Source organism: Zootermopsis nevadensis, unplaced genomic scaffold (genome assembly GCF_977971745.1).
Source record: "Zootermopsis nevadensis isolate Lab colony 2312 unplaced genomic scaffold, Znev_1.0 Znev_ptg000010l, whole genome shotgun sequence".
NCBI classification, from domain to species: Eukaryota; Metazoa; Arthropoda; class Insecta; order Blattodea; family Termopsidae; genus Zootermopsis; species Zootermopsis nevadensis.
In genome coordinates, this window is record NW_028259142.1 from 5,953,049 (window position 1) to 5,978,550 (window position 25,502).

Genomic DNA, 25,502 nt, shown 5'->3' on the forward strand with positions numbered 1-25,502 from the left:
CTGGGGCCCACCCAGCCTCCTCTACAATGGGTACCGGGGTCCTTTCCCGGGGGTAAAGCCGGCCGGGGGCGTGATGCTGACCACTCACCCCCATCTAGTGCCGAGGCCTACATGGCGTATAGTGGGGCAGCTTTACTTTTTCTGTGAGCGGCGTGGTGGGGGGAGAGGCGAACCAAAAATGGCTTGTCTCACGACCATTGTTGCGCTCTGCAACGGTTTATTTATCAACAACTTTCATTATCGCAGACGGCAAGAGACAGTAGTTGAAGGTGGACGCAGTAAATTTCAGTCGCAAATCCAAAAAGTATTTACAGTTGCACCCAACCATCATGTTGGAAGCTGTATACAATTTGTTCAGAACCTCCTTGCCAAGACAGGTAAGCAATAACGAACAAGTAGCTACAGACTGTAGTAACAAATTTCGTAGAATTAATAGAAAATGTTAACTGAAGTTTCAACATACATCAGAAATATAGATTCAGGATTCGAAATAACAAGACTGCAAAGCCGCAGTCCGTACCAAAACAGTGCATTCTAAGTGCTCATAATTGACGTAAAATATGTACCGTATCATATTACAGAAGTATTATGTACATCAGCATATAAATATGATGCATACGATATAAGGACATAAGAGTGCATTTCCAATACAATAATTAGCAGTGCACTCTTAGAAAATAACATACAGATAACTACAGACTATGCATGCGGAAACAATGTCACAAAAAGATTCTGTTTATCAAAAGTAATATCGCATCAGAATTTACTGGCATGCTCATACCTCCACACAAACTTTCACGTGTTTCCAGTTTGCACACGAAATATACTTTATCATGCACAAACCATTCATTCTTTCATAAACTACAATAAAGTTTCAAATAGTTGCTTATATTTCAAACGTCGATTGCGGTATACAACCCTGTATTAACTTGTTCTAGCGATTTGGACGAAGACAGTTGGCATAATATTCACATAAAATTTATATCTAGGTAGTGGGAGATGTAACCTATAATTTTTGTTTTACTATCAGGGCCATACAATTTATTACTTTCACTCCAGAAGATATAAATGAATATTCGAGAACTTAAAAGCTTATGATTATCATAACAAGTTTAAATGTGGTGGCTGATATTCTTTTTTGCGGTTGCTACACCTGACTATTTCATCAACAAACAAATAACACGAGAGTGCGGGGTATGAATGCAGCACAGTTTGGAGACTCAATTGTATATGAGAAAATGGACCATAAAGAGGACGTGGGGATGTTAATAGGATTCATTTGGCAAAGGATGACAACCAGTGGCCGACTCTCTTTCACAGAACATCGTGCGAATTTGGTCTCATTGAACATTCACATACGTTGCTCCTACACTGTAGCATCCATCAGAAAAGTAACGTACGAGGTGAAAAATAAGCATTAGATATGGGCACTGTTAGAACGTTCGGGCAGAAGTCTGCCAGCCATGCAACCCACACACACCTTATGCGAACTCAAATCGTTCCCTCATCAACGACGTCACTTCTACTGGCAGATCAGGGTTTACACACTGTCACAGCCGAGGAGTTCGGACGCCTTCTTCGTATCCACCAGGTCCCGGATCGACGTACCTGCGCGGGGACCGGCTATGCTCACGTTATGCGTAGTTTCTTTCGGCCTCTCTTGCCAAATGTAGCTGCAGTGCGTTAATTTGGCCACGACCGCTTCCACCCGCATTCTTTCCAATTGGATATTCGTTAATGAACCTCACCAATTGATACTACAGGCGTGTAATCGAATGTACTGAGATCTAGCAACGGTCTCGTCGCCCATACATGGTGTCCTACTCCGTGTGTAATTTTCATAGGTTTACATCAATTCAGAACACGAAAAGGCCAGAGGCGTAATCAGTAATCGAAGACCTAGACGGTGAGATCTGGCGAGTACGAAGACGTCTGACTTCCGACATATTGCATCCCTTATTTAGTCTGGTACGTATTGACCGACGTTTCAGAGGATCTCACGGACTCCATCACTGGCGTAACGAACCTCCTCTGAAACGTCTCTCAGTAGCTTATCTGCCAGACTACATGTTGCAGCATCCCAGACGAGAGCCACATTAGAGAAACCCCATCCTTGACCCCTAACAGATTCGACGTGTCGAATTTTCTACAGTTGATTAACCTGAGACAAAACAAAAGCTACTAGAGAAATGTTTTTTTCCCAGAGAGTTAAGGTTGCAGGATACAACGTGCAGCATGCAAAGCTCTGAATAGGTCTCGCGTTCAGATTCGTAACTAATTCTGAATCCATAAACTGTCTAGCGCGCTTGAACCCCAGTTTATTCTGTGGAAGGCCCCTACGTATACACGACAGGAAAATACAGAACAAGTCAGGAAATGTATGTATAGCACAACACTTCTGAAGCGTTGCTCTGTTGTTTAATATAGACATTCAATACGTGGCTAACCCCACTTAATGGTACCTGCACCTTGTCATGTTGGTGGGGCTTGAGTACCTCAGTGATCCCAAGAGCTACTGGTAGGGCCTCCCTAGCCAGATTGGTCGAGGAGGAGAGGTCAGACTAAGACAGGTACCCTGGTCCTCCAGGTCGGGGTTGGTCACAAGGCTAACAACCTTGCACCGTAAAAAGAAAGATGTTTCGAAACCTCGATCAAAGCCTCGGACGGACGGACTTAACAGAGGACCGAATGGAAGAGGAGAATTGAGGAGGCCATGGACCGAATACGGACCAGAGGGCCATAGAGTAAGAAGAAGAAGAATACGTGGCTAATGTTTCTGATGCTCTCTTATAACCAGCGTAGAACAAGGTGTGCCAACATCATCAAATCTGATTAAATTCAGCCCAAAGGTCCTTAATTACCTGGAAATATATTAGACTTTACGGTAAAATACAGTCGGGAATGAAATATGGGTTCAATTTTTTCAAACCAACTTTTGTTAAAAAATGTTTAGCTCTCGTAAATATTTATCGAGTTACGGTCGAGATGTGAACAGAAACGCACGTGTTAGATTTTAAATGTGTAGCATTCAATTCCGTCAAAGAAGCTAAAATGGAACACAATTTGTTGATTATTATTGTAATTGTCAACAATCGTCAAGAAAAGTCAGCTGTGTCAACAATAATAATCAGCTAAACAAACAACTTCCGTTTCCGTGGATGTTCATAGACCACAACAGGAAGGGCGCTTGAAGTCGTTGGTAGTGCGATTGTATTCAGAAAGAGAAATTGAACATTTATACTCCGTCAACCACTACCACAAAGTTAATACGCAACTTGAGCGGACAAGCCTTCAAGAGTCGTGTAAGTAATAAAGAGAGAGCAGATTTCTGCCAGGACGGCGACATTAGGTATGTGAACTGCACTGTGGTAAATGGCAGACTCAAGGTTTTATACATGAGTTTCATCAACTGCTTAGGTTAACTCGGTTTGTCTACAAGATCAAAAATTGCGTATGTATCGAAAGTAACTGGAGGTTTTATTAATCCTTTCGTATCTTAAACTTGCTAATCTTTGCAAATCCCAGAGGAAATTATTTCTGCAACGGCTGATATCGTTGAACCACAGTTGCCCTGCAGCCCTGAGCACTCGATTCTAGTCCGATTTCGACTATACTCTGAGACAGGGGTAGGCAAACTTACTGCTAGCGCCGCTTGCATTGACTATTCATTTCTTCTCCAAGGGCCGCAGATAAAAGTGAACCGTATCGTGGAAAATGTGAGAAACTGTATTTCTTTGTATTAAAGATTTTGGCTGGTATTAAACTACAATAATAAAATGGCCCTGCCGCTCCACACAACTGAGTTTATCTTCGAAACAATTTATATTTAAAGTCATAGATAATTTTATAAAACTTCAGTTATTGAGACCAAAATAATTGTCACGTAGTTTTGTTAAAAGTCATATGGTTTGAGCAAGGGAACAATGTACATTTGCACAAGTCCCATATGGACTGACCTTAGAGCGAAATCTGGCGTCTGTTCCAATGACTAACCACAGCCTCAGCTAAGGCCCCAAACATTTATAAGTCTGAGCATTTCTCCCAAATGGCGAGTCGTAGAAAAATGGAAATGCAATACAAAGAACAATCTGGAGATGAAATTCCGGGGAAATTACCGATTTTATCCGTGAGTTTTGAATATAAGACAAAGTGGTGTTCAAGACAACGCGTTTCACCGAAAAAATTGTGAATGCAGTAGCGTGCCTGTTGGAGAGAAAACAGCGGGCTCTGCAGTGTCCAAAATTCTTATACGCCAGTGCGTCCGAGAATGAATAATAAATACAAATTACGTACTCCTTGGAGAGAAAACCCAGGAGAAATTATTACTTTATCTCTGTTAGAAATAGACGCACAGGGAGGTCCATAAAGCTTCGTATGCAGAAAAATACTACATATTAAGAATGCGCAGAAGGATTGTAATATTCTTGATGCTTTAAAGTGCGAAGCCTGAACAATGCCAGTCTACAAAATAAAATAAAATAAAATGCTGCATTATTAACTATTAAAATGATCTTATCCTCATATGTATTTAAGTTACCGAGTAATATTCGATCAAAATAACGCCTACAAACACACACAAGTAACTTCATGGAATAACGAAATAATTCGTCCGTTAGTAATATAAATATAAGCATACATATAAATTTGTATTAAATGTGATCTGAATCTCGTGTTGAATTTTAAAGAGCACTGATGCTATAAAAATATTGGAAGGTAATCTGATACATATTTCTTTTGACCCCAGATACCTAACCAGAAATCCGATTAGTAACAAGAAATTATCTACTGAGCGGATAAACGAAAGTCTCCCAATTACACATTCTGAAAACCAGGAACAAAATATGGAGGATATAAAGCAGCGAAGCCAACTAATTTTATGCAGGCTCACGAAATACACAATTAATAATTTAAGAGATGATCTGACGGCTGCTCAGCAACGGCTAGAAAACGCAGACCAACTACCTGTGCAAAAGAACACGTTATTCGTTATATTAAAGAATTCTGATCGCGTATATGAAGAAGTTGAGAGTTTTAGAGAGAGAGTAAATGAAGCCAATGCGACGAAGTTCGACATTCAGAAAATGGAAGATAAAATGATGGACGTGGAAGAAAAACACCGTAGGGAAATTAGAAGAGCCCAGGAAACTATAAACGGACTGAGTGAGGCTGTAGCAAGAATCTCGGCTGAAAATGAGAAGTTTAAGCAGCAAATCGACAACCTTCTTGCCTCTCATAATGACGACGTCATAGTTTACACACATGAAGAAGCAGTGGGGCATCTCAGTGCTGCAAACAACAACAACATCAAGAATAAACAGGTAACACATTGCTTTCCATTCCGTCGAGAGTCTGTGGAGCTTAAACAGAACTTCAAGGGAAGATGGCTGTCTTCTGGGTTGTTGTGCAGCTCAGTCTGGTAGAATTTACAGGTTCCTCAGCAGGTAATGAAGGAAGCTGCAGTCACCACTGATACATCGTTCAATAACTACCAGACTACATCGCGAAAGAACCCAGAAGATTCCATCTTCATAGTCGCACTGTGAAAACCTCAAATCCTAGAACGTCGGGGCTTGTGAGACAGGAAACGAAGCGAAATTTTTGCTGATTGAACATGATAGAATGAAAATCAGTTAAATGAAACTTTAAGCACTTCAGAAACTTTACTTTTCTGATATTCATTTCTAACAGAATCATGTGTTTCAATAACTGTTTGTTTGCTAACATCACCTTGAATTTCGCACAGATTTAGGAATATCTATAATGTTCTCCAAGCGAACGTTCCTTGTTTGTTCCACAACATGTTGAAATCAGACAGAAATGAGTAATAACGCTTCAGGAAAACGCCATCTTCTCAGCAACCGTTTCATAAATCCACCATCATGTTAGTCACCTTATTGTGCCAATTCAAGGATTATCACCAAAATAACATGATTAATGTATTTAGGATTGTGTCCTGCTTTCTTTCCCTCTGAGGGCCACTGTATCGTGCGTCGTGTGTCTGGAAAGGTTGATTGTCTGGCATAAGGGGGTGGTCTTCTTCCCGTGCAATGGTAGGCCATGTGTGGTCAAGAGACTCTGTTCCCGTCCCTTCCAGAGGGCTAAGTTTCCTGTCAAACACGAGTCTGAAATATTCTGTTACAGTCTGAATTCTATCACGAAAAGCAGCAAACTGAAAGATGCAAACACACAATAACCGTAATTTTATTAGTTGGTTGGTATGGGTGTGCTACTTGGTCTCCCATGTAAAGAAAAGAACAGGCTGAGAAAGTGACCGTCTTCTATCTTCTGGAATACTGCGCCATGTACTCTAAATTTGAGACGTATAACAACAGTCTGCTGCGGACAATATTTAAATTAACGGATAGTAAGGGGCTAAAAAATTGGATAATGATTAACTGACTAATTTCTATTCTTCATCACTCAGCATGAGATTGATAAATCGGGACATGCAGCACACACGAGTGACATTATAAATCCGTTGGAGGGGAGAGACCTCATGTTAGAGACAGCACAGGTGAAAGGCTAACATTAAAATGGAAATGCACGATGACTTTTGTAACTCTGTCAGTTAGACGATAAGATCTGAGATTTGTTAGTGTTTGAAGTGCATATCACAACTTTTGTTTTTCAGAAACGTGGCAGGACTGATAGCCTGACAGCCCAGAAAGCCGAAGATGGACAGGACATTGGGGAGGACTGCAGTGAGAACTGTGCTGAGAGCTCTTGTGAGGACTGTGCCAAGGGCTGCTGTGAGGACTGGGCTGAGAACTGCTGTGAGGACTTTGCCAAGGACTGCTGTGAGGACTTTGCCAAGGACTGCTGTGAGGACTGTGCCAAGGGCTGCTGTGAGGACTTTGCCAAGGACTGCTGTGAGGATTGTGCCAAGGGCTGCTGTGAGGACTGGGCTGAGAACTGCTGTGAGGACTTTGCCAAGGACTGCTGTGAGGACTTTGCCAAGGACTGCTGTGAGGACTGTGCCAAGGGCTGCTGTGAGGACTGGGCTGACAACTGTGCCAAGGGCTGCTGTGAGGACTGGGCTGAGAACTGTGCCAAGGGCTGCTGTGAGGACTGGGCTGAGAACTGTGCCAAGGGCTGCTGTGAGGACTGGGCTGAGAACTGCTGTGAGGACTGTGCCAAGGGCTACTGTGAGGACTGGGCTGAGAACTGCTGTGAGGACTGTGCCAAGGGCTGCTGTGAGGACTGGGCTGAGAAAAATGGACAAAACCGAGCAAGGAATGTGCCTCTTGGAGACGAACCTCCAGCTCATACCTGTAAACAGGCCAAAGTGCTTAATTCCCCAGGTGTGTGACAAAACATGTATCAAATGAAGTTGCTGTTAGGAAATAATATATTAACTGCTGTGGAATGTAACATAATGATTTTTAGTGTCATAACAAATACATGTTTGTTGTGCAAAAATAGATTTAAAAAAGTAATGCACTAACTATTCAGTTCATTGTTTCTTCTAAGCTTTACGCATGAATATGTTATTTCACATTAAACTGTGAAAAAAAAAAGAAATTGTTAGGCAGTGTCGGACACTGCCGCAGTTATTTTCGTGAAAACGTCAATCGTGTATAGTATATTGAAATTAAACAAAATTTTTGTTTTGAACGGTTTAATTAATTTGCAACTTACATTTATTGAATACAGGGTAGTGGTATGAGAAGTAGGATACATATGGCTTTGAAATTATTTGAATACCTCTTGCAAATGTCAAATCTATACAAGTTTTCCTTTGCGTGGTTGGTTTGTCCAAATCATTCACTAGTTCAAGTTTAAAGAATTTCTGAAGGTATGCACGTAAGAGTTCTAAATTTTCGTCACTAGTGTTGAAATCAACTTCGATTTTGTAGTAGCGATAGAGCGGCTGCGCCGTCAAGTACCCTAGCCAGCGCTTGAGCACTGCCTTCTTTACATAGCCACTGAGGTAGCCAGACTTGTGCTCGATATTTTTCTTCAAATTCACATTTATGGCGTAATCGTCGTCGAGAGAGCGCGGCAACTTTGATACCATGGTATCGACACTCACTGGGATATTGATCACTTGGCCGACGATACCGTAACTCGATCCTCGCAGCCTGCGTATCTGCATGTAAGGGAGTCGCGGTGAAATCAAGCGCTCAGTCAAGGGATCGAGTTTGGGCAGAGGTGGGTCTGGGATCGGCGGATATACGAAACCGTTACTCCGACTCAACGCTGGAATCCGTCCCTTAGAACACTGAGCCTTACAGTTGTTACAGAGCTTGAAACCACTCACGTCCTCCGTAGGGAACTCTTCTCGCAGGACGCCAGTGATACTCCTATTGGTAGGCTTCAAATCATTTTTGAACCACAGGCGGTCGCAAATGTCACATTTATGGCCAAAGTCGTTGTCTAAGAATGTTTTTTTAAAGTAGTTGTCGGCCCCGGTACAAGTCCAATTTTGGGCCCCCGTCGCCATATTGGGTATGCCAAGTGGGTCCGATGGGTCTGGGTCGACCTCCATTGCACTCTCCATCTCATCAGCAACGAAATCCACATCCATACTTGACCCAGGCTCGTCAGATGCCGCCTGAGTTGTCCGAGCGCGCTTACGTTGCCCATATTCGCAGCAGTACTGCGCGTTGGTTTTGGGTCCGGGCCCGGCGTCTTCGGTGTCATTCTCTTTGGAATTTTGTGCTCTACGCATTCGTGCCCGATTTTTGTAATTCTGGTTGTACTTTGCCCTCATATATCGCGACATTTTAAGAAAATCAGGAAATTGTCAAACTTTTTCAAATTCACAGCCTCTTATCTTTTTGAGTTTTTGAGATACACTCTTGGAGGCCAGGATGAGTTGTAACATATACACTCCTCTTCAAAACAACACTTGGTTCACTCGGATCGGATAATTAGTCTCTGAGATATGATCCCGTTTATGGACACGTGTCGAATCCGGAAAGTCGAAAATCGTGGGTTCACTTTGCGCGTGCACAGTTCGCGACGTCCGGCCGCCACGAATGTCGGAGCGGTCCTGGCACAAACTTTCATCCTTCCTCTTTAAAACGAGACTAAGATGGCGGCGCTATGTCTATTTGTAGCCGTGTTATTGAAGTTTGAAATTACTTCGACAGAAACTGTCGCTCATTTTGGCGCGATTGTCTCCCCACACCCGGCATCGATTTTAAAGACGTTTTCACGTCAAAAGGAAAGAGAAAACAATCGTGTCTTCCTAACAGGTTGTATTTAACATCTTCCTAATGCACTGTTTCCTCACATTATTGCCAGGCTCCACAGGATGTTACAACTCATTACTGATCTAAATGATAAATATCGAGACTGCAATGGCTGTAATATTAGTAGTTATAGGTAAACATGGATAAAATAATATGCTTTGGCTACTATTAAAATGTTCAGTTTAAAATAAAGATCTATTTTAGAAACAATAACTCTTTGCCAGGAATAAAACAGTAGCCATCATGACAGTAGACTATCCGTTATGCAGACCCCTGACTGAGATTATATATATATATAAAACAATATTTAAACACAGATCAGGAAGGAGACTGCAATGAGCTGGCATTGCTCCGTAATTATATTGAACATCCTGTTCAGTGAGTGAATTAGCCTACATAGTTTACTGCATAAATTCCTTTAATCATGTTTGTAGATTAAAAGTAAGCTGTCTTAGGGATTGCCTGTAATTAAGATACTTTGTTACAGTCAAACGTTCAAAGTCTTGCCTTCCAAGACTAAGAGACTTCGAGCCGCTGAAACTTCTAGGAAGAGGAGGTAAATGTAATTTTCTTTAAAAATTTGGCAAATTAAAAGTGAACTTCTATGCTTATGGAACATGGGCCTGATTTCCTGAACCCCTCCAGATCAATAGGCAAAATAACTGCAGTAGTAATTCAGTAGAAACAACTGAAATGGAAGCAAGGACAGTGCAGCTCACCCTCAGTTTAGGATCAGTCACAGGAGTTATATTTATGCAAAAACATTACTGCAGAAACAAGAATGATTTTAAACATCATTTAATCAAATTGTTTTATAGAATTCATGCTACTGGGCCAAATACCCTCCAAAGAAGATTCAACATAAATATTATAAGAGGGCCAGTTATATAATAAAAATAAAAGTATATCATAATAATTTCATACTAAAAATATCACATAGTTAATTGGGATTTCATCTTGTTTCTGTCGTTCTATGAGGCCAATGTTAGTAGCTATTTAAAACTGAAGGCTCTAATCATTTGGAATTACAACATCTATGTCACTGGTGGTGAGTGCTTTTAGTGCTTCTTGAACAGTAGGCTTGTATGGAATGTGTATTGATAAATATAATTTTAGTCATGAAGGTTTGATTTTACACAGAATTCAAATCTAATTGAAGGGAGAGAGTATTCAAATATCAGAGGTTTTTGTTGAGCAAACAGTAAAATGAACTATAACTGGGTGCTGTTACAGGTTTTGGAAAAGTTTACCTAGTTTGTAAAAAAGGCGGTGCAGATAATGGCAAATTGTACGCTATGAAAACAATGAATATTGAAAAAATACAGGAACAAAAAGATGGCTGTCAACAATATCGTACGGAATGTGACATGTACAAAAGAGGCCTGGAGGCTCCATTCCTGGTGGGACTCTACTATGCCTTTCACACACAATCAAAAGTCTGCCTCATACAAGGTGAGTGCATAAAAAAAGCAATACTTGACTTAACGTTGTTTTAGATCTGGAGTGCAAAGTACAGCGATAAGAAGGGTTGATCAATAGATTTCGAGAGGGCTGCTACCAGACCTCATACATCATTTTAAGTAGGCACATATTACATACAGTAAGAGAAGTCTTTCATAGGCATTTTGGACAAGATATAGGACTTAATAAAGCTATAAATGTTATTGTTAATCACAAGTTTAGTATTATTTTCTTTGGGTATAACTGTTTTTATGTATTTTGAAGTAGCAGGGACTATGGAAGCATCATGGAATCTATACAGTATTTTGCTGAAACATTTTAAAATCTCAATGGTATATTAACTGTACATCACAGGCCTTCCGTACTGCTAACCTTATCTCATGTATTAGAGGTTATGTAGAATAGATTAAGCCTTTATATGCAAACTAAGTCCAGGAAGAGTCTGGCTTCAGAAGGAGCTTATCAACTGAGAATGGCGGATTCAAACTAACACTGTGTTATAAGTCATCAATCAAGAAGCACAGGTTGGATCTAAAATAAGCACTTAACTGTTAAAATCATTAAATATTGTTGGCTACATTTTATTGCATTCAAGAAATTGATGAATACTTGTACAGAACATATCTTATAAAAAGAAAACAAATGTGGAAATAAAACTAGCTAGTGAAGCGTCAAATGGGAAACAGTGACACTCCAAGATCCATAGGGGAAAAAGGGCTTTTACTCTTCATCTTACATAAATAATATCTCCCCTTTTTAATAAAAAACTTAGACTTCATATTTGCTAATGACATTCTAATAAACGTTTTGTTATTTCTGTACATTAGCGAATTCAGTTTTATCTCACATGAGAAAATGGTTACTGCAAACAAGCTAGCCCTAAATTTAGATAAAATTTAACACAGTTTGTGACAAATAATTCACCACAATATACATCATGAATTGGATATAATGGAAAATATGCTGAAGAGTCAGCAAATATTATGTGAAGAGCCCCACTTAGGCTGTGGATATTTTCTCGCAAACAGATGAACAACACAACTTTGTTTCTGGCAGAAGAAACTATTGTTACTTTGTAAACTATCTTTCAGTTTCAATCATCTGCATAGCATCAGTAAGTGTCCTTATAATAACAAGTCTGCATTATTATTGTTCCAGACTATTATGCAGGTGGTGACTTATTCCATCTGTTGCGGGAGTGGGGAGTGTTTTCAGTTGATGACACTAGATTATATCTTGCAGAAATCATCCATGGTGTGGAGTATCTGCATCAGGTAAACAAACAGTCACACTGCAGTTCTCTTAAATATAATGCATAGGGCAGTATAAGGCCAGAATGTACTTAACTGATTGTGTGACTACAGAATTTTTAATTTCTTCACTATATACCAATCATTTATAATTTCTGTGGGAAATGCCTGAAACAAAGTGTACAAAAATTGGTTGCTAGAGAACTTCTACATTATTCACATTTAGCATAGTATGCAGTTGCATGCTCCCAAGAGGCAATACATTCTTTATGAAAAATAGTAATCTGAGGTTGGCCTGAGAACAACCTCCAGATGACTTGGAGGCTGTGACCAGGCACCATACTGATAGCTACACCTATTTCACTAGTCCTACCTGCATTTTGTTTATTAATATCGCTAATTATTTATAAGACTTCTGTTCTTATGAAATGTACAAATGTCTGCACATTAGTGTATGGGCCTGCTCTCTGAAGCTCCACTGGATGAAGTACAGAGAAAGAAGCTAGAATAAGGAAATCTTAAAACTTTGCATACTGTGTAGTGTATTGGAATATAAATCATGCATACAAACAAAGTATAAACAGTTTTGTTTGTATGCATAATTTATATTAGAATAAGGAAAAGTAACAGATCCAGTTACAGGACTATTGGTTATCTGATGTAGGCAACTATTATGTATTATTCACTTTGAAAGTGTTTGACACTAGCCGCCCACGTGGCAAAAAATCAGCCATCTGGTAGCCTGACTTTAATATCATAAGCTTTAAACCGTGTACAGTGAAGAATTTGTCAACTAGGATTTTCTGAACTCATTAACTCTGGTATCATGGTACATATTCTACTCTAATTCAGCATCATAACCTGATTTCTGAATGTCTTTTCATCTATTAAAGAACTCTTGATGAATTGGAGTCTGGAGTTTGAAACCAGAAAGTTTTGTATCAAATCAACTGCAATTCTGTAATTCTGACCTTGACTCAAGGCCTAGATCTGTCCCAATATTTGTATACAAATATCCCCCTTTCAAGAGAAAAATAAATGAATGAATTATTTTAATAGTTTGCTGTCTCTCTGGATACTGACATTTCCATCTTCACCGTACTTTGAAATCCCAGAGCCCATAAACACTACTATTAAAGCAGGGTTAGATGTTTGGAAGTTCAACCAGGTTCATCATCCAAACAAAAAAAGTCAAACTAAAATTTAATAACATTAAACTGGAGCAAACAGTTGAATATTTTGGAGAGCATCCCCCTTTAACTCATATAAAATCTTACTTTTCTATATGGAATTATAAATGGCAGCTAACAGTTGCTGAACTTGGATCATTCTGTTCATTAAACAAAATTTATAAGTCATTACGAGTGCCTTAGAGAAAACGACTGCGTGAGTTTGAAAATTTTCTCCTCCAAATTCCACCCCTACTACCTTTGCAGTCAGATACTTCATCACATTTCTCCTTCAGAATTAATAATTATTGTCCATGTAATAAAATTAAAAGAAAATTATTATTTAATACACTATACTTTCTCTTCGAAATGCCAGAACTCACCCAACATCAATAACTATCACTGTGCCTGCACTATTATTACCAGGGAATTTACGAAATATACACATTTCTAATCGATCTTTATTGCCCAGAAAAATATCATAGGCCTGATCATTCTATACATAGTCAAATATCTTAGAAAAATATGATCATCCTCATCACCATTACCCAGCATCTTCGCAAAGACTTGAATGCAGAATTGTTCTCCTGTTTGTGTAATTTCCTTTTCAAAACAAACAACTTCATCTTGGAACTGTTCATTTGTTGTGCTGTTTTCAAGCTATGGAAACCTCCACCAAGGGGGAGGGGGAGAAAAAAACAACAGACCAATAAAAAAAAAAGAATTAGAATAACAGGGAATATAATATGTATCTAGAAATAGAAAGAGAGCAACTAAAGGCAAGAAAAAATATCTGTTCACTTTCCCAGTCTTGCAATATTCCACCAGTAGCACTTGTCACATAAAGTTGATGAAGTGATGTGTGTGAAGATAAGTCAACAGTGTGACTATTAGGCACATTTGTATACTGGCTACTTGTGAATGTGTACCTTTCATAATTTAGTGGTCATCATCAGATGTACAACAGACCTTAAGCTAATAGCTTCTGTTTCACTTTTGTTCAGTTTTCGATCTCATTCTACTTATAGGATTTGAGACTTTCGCAGCGAGTACAATCAGTAAAATCTTCTCTGGCAATCAGCTGTGTCAACTGGTTACCATAGTAAAACCAACGTTTCGGGACAGAGTTCTTCTTCCTTGGTGTTACAGTTCAAAGTTGAACCTTGGCCTCTTCAATCTTTCACCTCCATTCATTTCTATCTCTAGCCTTTGTTTTCCAGTTCCTTTTTCCTGGAAATTTATTGGCATCCTCCCTCACATCTTCCCACCTCTTTCTGGGTTTACCTATTCTTCTCTTGCCATATATTGTTTCTTGAGTCACCTTTTTGGGTATACGATTATCCTCCATCCTAACCACATGGCCAGCACACCGCAATCTCTTGAGCTTAATAAACATGGATAATTTTAGGTCCTTGTACAGTTCACAAATTTAATTATTATACCTAATTCTCCATTCTCCATCCACCAGCTTTGGACCATAAATTTGTCTTAGTATTTTCCTTTCAAAGACATGAAGATTTACTTACCATGGTCCATGATTCACATCCTTCGGGACAGAGTTGGTTCCCGAAACGTTGGTTGAAGCGGCTGATTGGCCAAGAAGATTTCATTGCTCTTTCTACTTATTTCCTTTAAAAGTTCCAAATTCTAGTATCTCTCTCTGTATATATTTAGTGTAAAATGCTGAAAAATGCCATTATATTACATTTTTCTCTTTATCATATAAAAATCTGAAAAATGTAGAATCTTTATTCAAACTAGTGTACAATATTCATTTTGTAAGTAAGTTAGACTGGGGGTGGGGGTGGTGGGGGGGAGTTGAAGGTTTGCCCTGTGCACATAAGGAACATGGTAACTCCTCACTCATTATTGCAGTTGAATCCACAGCCACAGTCAAAATTTACCAGGGGTAGTGAAATTTTATTTAATCAGTAACAATAATAAATATTTTAGCTTAGTTAGGGTAATATGTAGCAGAAAAGTAAAATAATGAAACTACATCTTACTACCACAATAAGAATGCAAGATGTCCCAACTTTTATCCCCCATGGGCAAGGAATTTATTTGTTAATGTGTTTCTTTCAGCTTAGAGTCATACACCGAGACATAAAACCAGCAAATATATTGGTAGATGCTGAAGGTCATATTGCCATTGCAGATTATGGGTTGTGCAAGCAATTTGTCAGCTCTAAAGAGGTAAATATATTATCCACCTTATCTTTTGTTGAGTGTACATACAAGAACATATACGCTAGAAATGTTAAGTGCCATGCTGTCCATCAGGCACTGCTCTATTTGAGGGACGTCAAGTACCGAGACCCATATAGAGTTGAGAGGTTTCAGGTGCCTAAAATTGGACAACACATTTTCAAGGCTTGAAGGTACAGTGTAACTAAAATATGTCACAAGGTCTCTGAATTTGAGGTGATGAACTCAGAAGTGTGTAACTAATGCCTATAGCTCTACTGGAGTTTCATAAGTAGTTGCTATTATTGTATTCAGAAGTCATTAACATTGACTAGTACACCAAATATTAAATATGTAAGATACTTAAACATATGCCTTGCTTTGAAGAAAGAATATCAGGTATGAGTATTTGAAGAAAAGGGCAGTACTGGAAAATTAAAGGGATAATTCAAGAGGCTAGTTTAAATATTATATAATACAATAAGATGTTGTTATTATAGCCCACTGAGCATTGTCACAGTTATGGATATTACTTACAATGGGTGGGACACACAGGGAGAGGAAGAATGCTTTAGCATATTAGTGAGAAAATCTCTTGGAAAGTGCCAGCTTCTGAAATCATTAAGGAAATGGGAGTATAGCATCAAGAGGGATCTTAGAGAAATGGATTATGAAGACATGAGGTAAATGGAACTTGCTCAGGACTGTGTCCAATGGTGGTCTTACTTTTAGACATGGTAATTTCTTTCTTTTATCAGACAGTTACTAGTTGCTTTGTGTCTCAAATTCCTGTCACAGTTACTCAAAGTGTTGTTTCCATCAACAGGATGATGATTATGCATATAATAAATGTGGCACAAATCAGTATATGGCGCCAGAGATGATCATTGGTGAAGGCTACAGCTATGTAAGTATCTTATACCTTAACAGTACAATAATAATGATCTCTTGGTTTAACATAACTGAAACAAATGTATGCTTATTTTAAAGTAACAAGTGAACACATTATAATAATCTGTGGGTTCAGAGCTACAAGTAATAACTGTACAGAGTTCATTATGACACATGCATGAGCTTGTAAACATATATCTGTTATATAATGGAATTTAAAAGCCAAGTACTAGACAGGCACTGAAATTCACAATAAGTGTTCTTTAGACTTTGTCTTTCTCTTTCTCAACATGAAAGTAAGTGTAAGTGTTGACTTGTGTCACATTACACCCAAAGAGAAAAAGAAAAATGTAGTAGCCATCAACAAATTGTATGCTTCAAAGCCATGGAAATACTTCATATCCCTACCACACAGCTCTATTTTTATAGTGCAGTATTTCTAGTGTTGCTGCATTTTGATTTCTCAGGCTGTCTTCACTCATTTGGGCCCCTTTTGCTGTGACCTTCAAGTGTGCAATTTGGTGGTGGATATTATAACTACTCAGAATATATATATACTATAGGTTAAGCTTTAAAAACTAAATGTTCTGGGTGTACATGTCAAATATATTCCATTTTACTGTAACATTGCTTATCAACAAAAAGGCACAGGAATGTAAACTAAAAGCATTTGAGTAGATTATATGACCAAGTTCCTATGACCTACATTTTACAGATGTTCAATGAGGACACTGTATATGACCTGACAGTTAACAAAATTGTGTTCAGTTTCAGTTCAGGGTGACTGTAGCCAATTCTCCAAATTCTGCAAAGTGGAAGCCAGTGTTGGCACATACAAAGTATCCTTGATGTAACCCTCAAAAGAAAGTGTTAAGGGGAAAAAGGTCAGGCACATAAGCTGGCCAAGTCATAAGCCTGCCCTTGCCAATAAACTTCTCTGGGAACTTCCAATTTAAGACATCTATCATTTCCTTATGAAAATGTGGAGGCGTTCAGTCTCATTGGAGCAGCATGTCGACAGGACTCTTCTTCCAAAATAGGCATGAGGAATTCCTCTACTTCAGGTGCCATTTTAACAACTGACAGTATAATGCTTCTAGTTTAAAAATACTGAAAATAAAGCAGCACAAATTTTAAACTTGATCATATAACCAAGTCAAATGCATTTAGTTTTCTTTCCTCTGCCTCTCAGTTCCCAAGCATTATTACACTGAGATGGTATACATTTCATATGCACATACTGTATATAAACAGCTCTTGAACTGAAATAAAGAGAAACATTTACAAAAATTTGTTGCAGTAAAAAGTACTGATGGACTCACAGCAGTTCAAAAGATATGAACCAGAGACAGAACAATTGTTGGTGCTTTTAAAACAAAACACTACAAAAATGTTCCTATTTGCTTCACCATGTTTGTGTAGCATTTTGAGAATTGCTGTATGGATTTTAATGACATCTGTTATTAATAATTTGTCTGACTTGACTGCTGAAGTCATTTAATGCAAAAATAAATTACTTATAATATGAACTGTACACAATGGTTAATAAAGTGATTCTTAAGGTTTTGGTAGAGCACTCAGAGGAAAACCACAAGAAAATTAAGCACAATCTCTGGCTGGCTATGAATCAAACTCATACCTACATGAAACAGATAAATATGAAAAAGCATTATCGTACTTAGGAATGTTTCATATTAACCTGGAAGTAAGAAATGAACAGCCAGTTCATTTTAATTAACACATGTTCTGTTTCTGAAGACCCTTGTGAAAATGTATAAGAGTGTGAAGAAAAGAAAATGATTGACTGCAGCTATTACTCAAACTTTGAATTGTTGCAGGAGGTGGACTGGTGGAGTGTTGGGATTACGGCTTTTGAAATGATGATGGGGCACAAACCCTTTCATTATGATGACGATAGGAATCATTCAGCACTCTATCAGTAAGTATTTAGCGTTTGAAAAGAGATGTGATGTAAGTTTTAACGGAATTAAATTAAGTGTACACATTTGAAAGCTTTGGAGAAATAACTTTAGGGAAAGAAACAAAATGCAAGTAGAACCATGACCACAGTGCTTAAATAAGCAAATTTATGCAGGACAGCAACTGAATGTAAGGGACAGAGAAGGAAACGGTTCCAAAAGCTGAAAAACATGTATGTTTAACATGTACCTTCTTCCTTATCTTTTGTACGACCTGCCTCGAAGATCTCCATGCAAATTCGACATTGACCAGACCACTTATAGCACATTTGAGAGGCATTGTAACCATTAATTGCAAATGCATGTTTAACATGAACGTTGTTAATGACAAATACAAGAATGAACCTTTCTCTTACAGCAACATTTTGCATCACACACCAGACATTCCACCATGGTTCTTGGACAATGAGGTAGATTTTCTCAGAAGAATATTGGAGAAGGATCCAAAAATTCGCTTAGGTGGAGGGAAAGCCGGAGCAGAGAATATCAAGAAACATCCATTTTTTGATGTGAGTTCTTTTAAAATATTTGTTATCATATAATAACAGGCTATATATACATGTTTCATTTCCGAACTGTGTCTTGTCCATGTACTAAGAAAATCAACTAAAATGGGAAGATCCACACAATATGAGATTTTTGGCATTGTTCCTAGATAAGTTTATTCTTTAAATCTTCAGTAAATGAAAATTGTGATTTACATCCCCAGCAGAACCTGTGTAACAAATGTCATAGGCCTAGCATTGAGTACATAGTAACATCATAGTAAAAGGTTCATAAATACAATGCATAATGTACTACTGTCAAATCATGATTTCAGAAAGACCCTCTCAGTACATGCCATAAAATTTATAACAACTTACTTCAAACCTTGAAGACATGATTATGTGTCAGACGTCCCTCCAAATAGATGCAGTACTGTTAAATAAATTAATATATATAGATCAAAATTAATAACCAAGCCAAAGCATATATTTCAAAATCCTTGTACTTTCTGAACAATTAAGGGTTTTTTAAATTGAGGTGTTTACTTTTACCTTGTCACATCTTACTCTGCAATCAACATTCTGCTACATACCATTAATGTTTGTTTTTCATTTTATAGGGCATAAACTGGAATGAAGTGTCAAGGAGACAACTGGTGATGCCACACCTACTAGATCTTGAGCATGAGGAGGACATTTCTGATCAAGATTTTGGATCGAGCAACATTTCATTTCTGTCACCATCTAATATATGTGACAACAGCAACGAGGTTAGAAAATATGATTTGCCTAATTTTTTAGTATATGGCACGTAGAAACACTGTTTATTACCACTGAAAGGTATTGGAATTTCTTTAAAGCAGCTACTGCAATTAAGAATTTTATGGCTCAGATGGAATTTGTTCACTATAACTAAGATAATGCATGCAGTGAGATTAAGTATTCATACTGCCATACTCACGAGAAGGTTTATGGCCATAAACAGCAGTTATTTTCTAAATATTAGTCATTATGGTAAATTAGAGGCAAACATAACAATAATGTGAGGGTTGTCAACCACTGTAAATGTATGTTATAGCTAAGGAAACCGCCCACTTTTTGCCTGGTATTTTCTTCAAGTAACCTGACCTGAAATAATAGAATGGCTTACTTGTTACTGAGAGTGTCCATGTACTTTACGAAAAAATACTGTGGAAATGTTATAAAAAAACAGAGTGTAACTGTACAATAATGAGTTCTATGCATCAGAGCAATGACAAAAGTTTATTTACATGGCTTTGGTCTAGAAAAATCTCCCTTTTTGAGCTACATCATTCTCTTAATTCCCAGAATTTTCTCTTGGAGTCAAAATGTCGTAGAAAGTGCTCAGAGTGTCCTCTGTGACTTCCTATACGTCTGTGGAAACTGTATAATACAGCCAAGGATGTTAGAAATTTTAATTTATTTAAAGAAAATTAAGACATAATGCATATATTGTGTATCATTCTACATGCCAGATTTAATTAAAACTTAATATTCATACCCCTAGTCACTATTAGTTTAGCATGGATTTTATAGTTCAATGTCTGCAATGATTCTTATTCTTTATCCTCATATTTGACATCAGACTTCATCATTCCCATTTTGTAATCTTCAGGCATTTATTCTGATGGGTTCTGAAGAAGGTAAATTACAATCTGTAATATAGGATGTTTGGACACTGTCCATCATCTGATGATGTAACATTCTGAGGAGTGAATCCATCATCATCTTCAGGTGCAGTGAAGGGGAAGGTGCCTGTGAGATCCATTAGAATGGGTTGATCTCAATCACTGATTGATATTAGATCTTGTAACATTAATGATGGACAAGGTTCAAACACACAGCAATCCTAATTCAGGCATCTAGTGTGAAATCCAGCATATTTTAAAAATATGTATGAATGTATATCAGATTATTTTACTGTAACTGACATCTTCACATTTCCAAAGTCATTTCCTTACTCTAATATCCCTTGCCTTTTTGTTTGTGTGGGGTGGGGGGGGGGGATGTGGATTAGATTCATCTGGCTCAGGATAGGATCCAGTGGCTGACTTAAGAACACAATCGAAATTCTTCAGCTTTTACAAAGGTAAAACATTTTTGATAAGCTGAGCAAATATCAGTTTCTCAGGCAGAAGACTGTTCCTGGAGCTATGGAGTTGATTATATATAGGACAACTTAGAAACAAATATGTGTGTAAATTATCACCCATCCAAATGACAAAAAATAATTAATACAAAATAAACAAAAGAATAAATATTTTAAAATATTTCAGTGCTTTGTCACCTTAAATATAGCTGACTGAAGAAATGGCAGAAATTAAATTTCTAAACTTTATTTAAGGGCACAGCCTGTAACACCTAACACTGTACAATTAATCTGAAAATTTAACCATGGAGTAACAGAACATTTAGATGAATGACTCTCACATCAAGTGAAATTAATTGAAGTAGGATACCACAAATTACACCTAAAAGTCATAGAGTTGAAGGGTGTCCTAGAATAAGAACAAAAGGCTGTTTATGAATCACAAAATGCCAGGGACCTAATACTTAGTTGATGAGTATGATGACGAAAAAAAAAGATAAGGATAACACATTGAATACTAAATAAATCTTCATTGTTTTCAAATTATTTTTGCTACACATTTCCATTATAGAATGTTAATTGGAAACATCAGTTTCTATTTCATACAAGAGCAGGTATTTCTCTCTTTATTCCTTCCTTCTTTTCTTTCTCGTTTCCTTCATACGACCCTGATTTTTGAACAAGACAGCACTGTCTCAATGTTATTACAAAGGCTGTATACAATCCAACTCTCAACTGTGCCAGTTGATGAAAGACTCTTGGGCTGCAAGCCGTGTCAGGTGGCTGAATGGTGAATAAACGCGCTACAGAGGACCAGATTTGTTATGCAGCTACCCTGACGATGAGAGCAGAGATGGCTCTCTAAACATTGGCGGAAGAAATGGTTCATTCACCATTCAGCCATCAGATGCAGCTTGTAGCCCAGTCCTTTATCAACCGGCTCTTAGTCTGTTAATGCACAACATACACAGCAGCCCTGTACGTATTTCCATACCAAGTGTTTGAAGGCACAAGAGACTATATATAACAGGTCATGCAGGACTGCACACCATAAAATTTGAAGGCAATGAACATTTGCCCTGTGCAAGCAACAGATGAAAGAAAGACTCACTCAGCAAAGTGCTTTATTTTGCCAGATCCCATGACTTTACATTTAATTATGCTGCAAATCATGAATGACAAATTTTGGATTGGGTTAGACAGGGAGAAGAGATATCACTTAGACATGAACTGCGGACAAGGGGCAGCATGAATATGTAAAGGGAATTAATGGACAGTTTCCCCTTGGGGTACTCGCATTTAACATGACGGATTCCTTTTGCCACATTCTGAGTACAGCGAGAGTTTTATGAAGGAAACCTACTGGAAAATAGAGTTGAAGATAATGCAGAAAATATTGTACTCCATGGAGCAGTCTCTTTGAGAAGCTGACAGTATGGTCAGCTGGTTAAAAAATTAGCCCATGCAAGTTTTCTTAATATGTTAGCTCTAGAATCCCACCCAATTTCCAGCTACTCTGTATATCTGGATTAGTGTTGGTAATGCAGATTACATTCAGCTAACTCAGCGTCAGGTTCACTGATGGACTTTACATGCAATGAAGACAGATATTTAATTTTTATGGGTCTAGTCAAAGATTTAAAACAAAGATACATATTTATATCACCATGTCTTAATAATACATGATTTTTTATCATATAAACACTGCATTACTTAAGTTCCAGTACATCTGAATTTACTTACTAATTTGTGTCTTTTGTAATTGGTATTGCAGGCATGCTCATACATAGCCCCAGTCCTGATGCCTAATGGGTCAAATTGAAGAGAAACCTGTCAGCAGTGCTGAAGTTCAGCATAGATAATATTTTGGCTGTTTTAATTTATCAGAAGTTAATGAAAGGCTCTCGGGCTGCAAGTCGTGTCAGGTGGTTGTATGGTTCATTCACAATCAGCCACCTGACGCGGCTTGTTGCCTGAGAGTGTTTCATTAACTTCGGTCGCCGCAAAAGCTTCACTTTATTTCAGAAGTTGTTTGTGTCTTTTGAATATACGTTCTGCAATTTAAAAAAAAAATTATTTTCATATCACACAATAAATTATGTTTCATTATTGAGCCTTGAAACTTACAGGAGAAGATAAATTTTTTTTAATAGACTTCGGATATATCCACCATTTGCAGGTTCTACAAAATAAAAGTATTAATATTATACAGGTGTCATCACTTCACTGTTAGAATAACACACAGAAATAAAGATAATTATGTAATGTTATAGATGCTAGATTAACACATTAAAGTCTACTAACACATCTCAGATATATTTGTTCATCTGAAACTTCTTTTCAAAAGAAAATTCCACAGGAAATTTGGCCAGTTTCTAGTTCTGGCAGTTAGCAAGATGCTTCTCACCCTCAGGACCCAGTTTATTCCCAGGACATCCAACATGTGATTTGTAGCAGAAAAGTGGCACAGGGATGGGCTCTCTACAGAGATTTTTGTGTTTTGCCTATAAATATCACTGCACTGCTGTTCCATATGCATTCACGAGACATCTGGGTGCTTAACAGTGAGCCTATTAGCTACTACGGTTCCACAGTCTCCCGCCCCCACAAGGTTGCAATAATAAAGGCACAACATGATATAATTAAAATATACAAGTTAAAATATAAATCTTGTTTATGGGTTAGATCCCATATTACCATCACAACTTTTTATTTTTTCTAAAATAATTGGCACAGTTTATAACACATCCCTGAATGACGAACAATCCAGTGGGCCTTTATGAGGCAAATTTCATGATTTTTTTATTTAGTGTTCTGTCTGACGACAGGTCCATATGAACAGGATCCTTCCATCCTTTTCTCGGACTGGGACCTGTTCATATACGTTCTTGGCAGATGATCCAGAAATGGTATGTGTGGTAGATGAACGTAATGTAAAGTAATGTATTTTAATGTAATGTAACGTTTCCTAGGTAAAAACAATGCTAAGTAAACAGATGACGTTTCCTAGGTAACAATAATGCCGAGTAAACAGATGAGGTTTCCTAGGTAACATAACAATGAAGTTACACTTTTTCGTTTCCCTTTTTTGCCGAATGACCCTTCCTTATAGACGTATTTACGTCAAAATGGCAGTGGAACCACGGTTCAGGAGAATCTGACGTAAATGCGTCTCTGTATTTAAATTATATTTAAGCAATAAATACAATGAAAGGAAGGTAGCTGAATGTAATGTAATGCAAGGAAATGTAATGTAATGTCAAAATTATCTAGTCTACGACGCACTTCTTCTACAAGCGATTCACAGCTCAGCTCTTTCAGCCATAACGAAAGCGGATTGTTGACGGCAGTAATGTAACACAACAATGTCGAGTAAACAGATGACGTTTTCTAGGTAACATAACAATGCACGAAATCTGACCATTGTTGTCGGTCCATATTTACACATTATTGATATGGATCTTACACGTTTTCCTAGGTAACAACAATGCCAAGTAAACACGACGTTCCATAGGTAACCATTGTTGTCGATTTGTTGGTACGGATCTTACACATTTTCGTTCCACGTTTTCCTTTCACTTTTTTGCCGAATGACCCTTCAACATGCAAGCAACAGAACCGCTAGGGTTGAATACCGCCACTGTACAATCACCGACAGTTGCGGTTGCCAGCTGTCAATATTCCACTCCTGATCCGTATCTATTAATGTTTAAAATAATCCGTTTTGGGGTGAGTGGACAAGAGCGTGTTAGAGGCCCATTTACATAAACAGTCTAAACCCAATGCAGATAATAGTGCCCCAAATATAACATTTCTTTTTCATTATAGATCTTTCCAGATAATGATCTTCCTGACCAGCTTCATTTCAATATATATATATACATATATATATATTTTATTTAGTGTTCTGTCTGACGACAGGTCCATATGAACAGGATCCTTCCATCATTTTCTCGGACTGGGACCTGTTCATATACGTTCTTGGCAGCTGATCCAGAAGTGATTTGCCATTGCCTTCTTCTGTGTGTGAATGGAGTAATTGTTGGGATGCCACGGAGAAACCGGGGAAGTCCCCGGAGGAAAACTCCGTGTTGCCTAGACCACGGCCTTGCCCAACACAAGTTATAAATTCGGGCACCGCCGGGAATCGAACCCGAGACCCCAGGATTACAAGGCCAGCGTTCTAACCGCTAGACCACCGTAGCGGTGAATACCGCTGACTATATAAATTCTGTTTCTAACTGAGCTGCCTCTTTCCAACATTATGATGACTGTATTCTGGGTTGTAGCACCGTGTAGTGTGCTAGAAATCTACCGTTTCAGAGGTCCTTTCTGCCACACTACACGGTGCTAGAACCCAGGCAGCATCTTAGCACTCACCACTGATGATGTGATCAACAACACTGAATGTAAGTTTCATACCATAAATGATGAACTTCAAACTGTTGTTTGAGGAGAAACAGATATTGGACTTGTACCCTAAAGCAGGCTTACTGTTTCTCCATCTTGTTATCAGACTGTCAGTATTCTATCTATAATTCATAAAGTTTTCTTGAAGGATTGCCTGAAATATGAGAGGGAATAAATTCTGAAGTTATGCTGCATTTTCAAACAGGTTTCAGTAAGATGGTAGCTTTGGCAAAAGCCCAGCAAAGTATTCGTCAGTTATTTGTACACACCGCAGACATAAAAGCAACAGAAATCATACACTCTCTGGCAGACAGGCATTTAGATAAGTAGCCGACTTTTTTTATTTAGTGTTCTGTCTGAGGA

The 25,502-nt window shown here is 38.1% G+C and overlaps 2 protein-coding genes across 8 annotated transcripts in view; one reads left to right on the forward strand and one right to left on the reverse strand.

The window, feature by feature from the left end:
• Window positions 1–25,502, reverse strand: part of LOC110832228 (putative tRNA (uracil-O(2)-)-methyltransferase) — a 101,456-nt gene that overhangs the window by 11,895 nt on the left and 64,059 nt on the right. The window lies entirely within an intron of this gene.
• Window positions 257–22,838, forward strand: LOC110832227 (RAC-gamma serine/threonine-protein kinase). 6 transcript variants are annotated; one of them, XM_087346338.1, is made up of 13 exons: window positions 259–377; window positions 1,845–1,968; window positions 4,745–5,318; window positions 6,632–7,301; window positions 9,685–9,753; window positions 10,431–10,649; window positions 11,817–11,932; window positions 15,163–15,273; window positions 16,091–16,171; window positions 17,994–18,094; window positions 18,493–18,643; window positions 19,240–19,389; window positions 22,504–22,838. In XM_087346338.1, exons 3-13 carry the CDS (start codon window positions 4,842–4,844, stop codon window positions 22,549–22,551), a joined length of 2,193 nt encoding a protein of 730 aa, XP_087202464.1. In that variant the 5' UTR covers window positions 259–377; window positions 1,845–1,968; window positions 4,745–4,841; the 3' UTR covers window positions 22,552–22,838. The 6 variants fall into 6 exon arrangements, 5 of the variants coding, with proteins under 5 accessions (XP_087202466.1, XP_087202464.1, XP_087202463.1 ...); XM_087346337.1 differs by lacking the exon at window positions 1,845–1,968; XM_087346339.1 differs by lacking the exons at window positions 259–377; window positions 1,845–1,968 and adding an exon at window positions 3,163–3,349.

Coding starts and splice junctions, on each gene's coding strand:
- LOC110832227 (XM_087346338.1), top strand. CDS start 4,842: ATGGAGGATATAAAGCAGCGAAGCCAACTAATTTTATGCAGGCTCACG. Junction 11,933..15,162: donor GTGTGGAGTATCTGCATCAG/GTAAACAAACAG, acceptor TGTTTCTTTCAG/CTTAGAGTCATACACCGAGA. Junction 18,095..18,492: donor AATCATTCAGCACTCTATCA/GTAAGTATTTAG, acceptor TTTCTCTTACAG/CAACATTTTGCATCACACAC.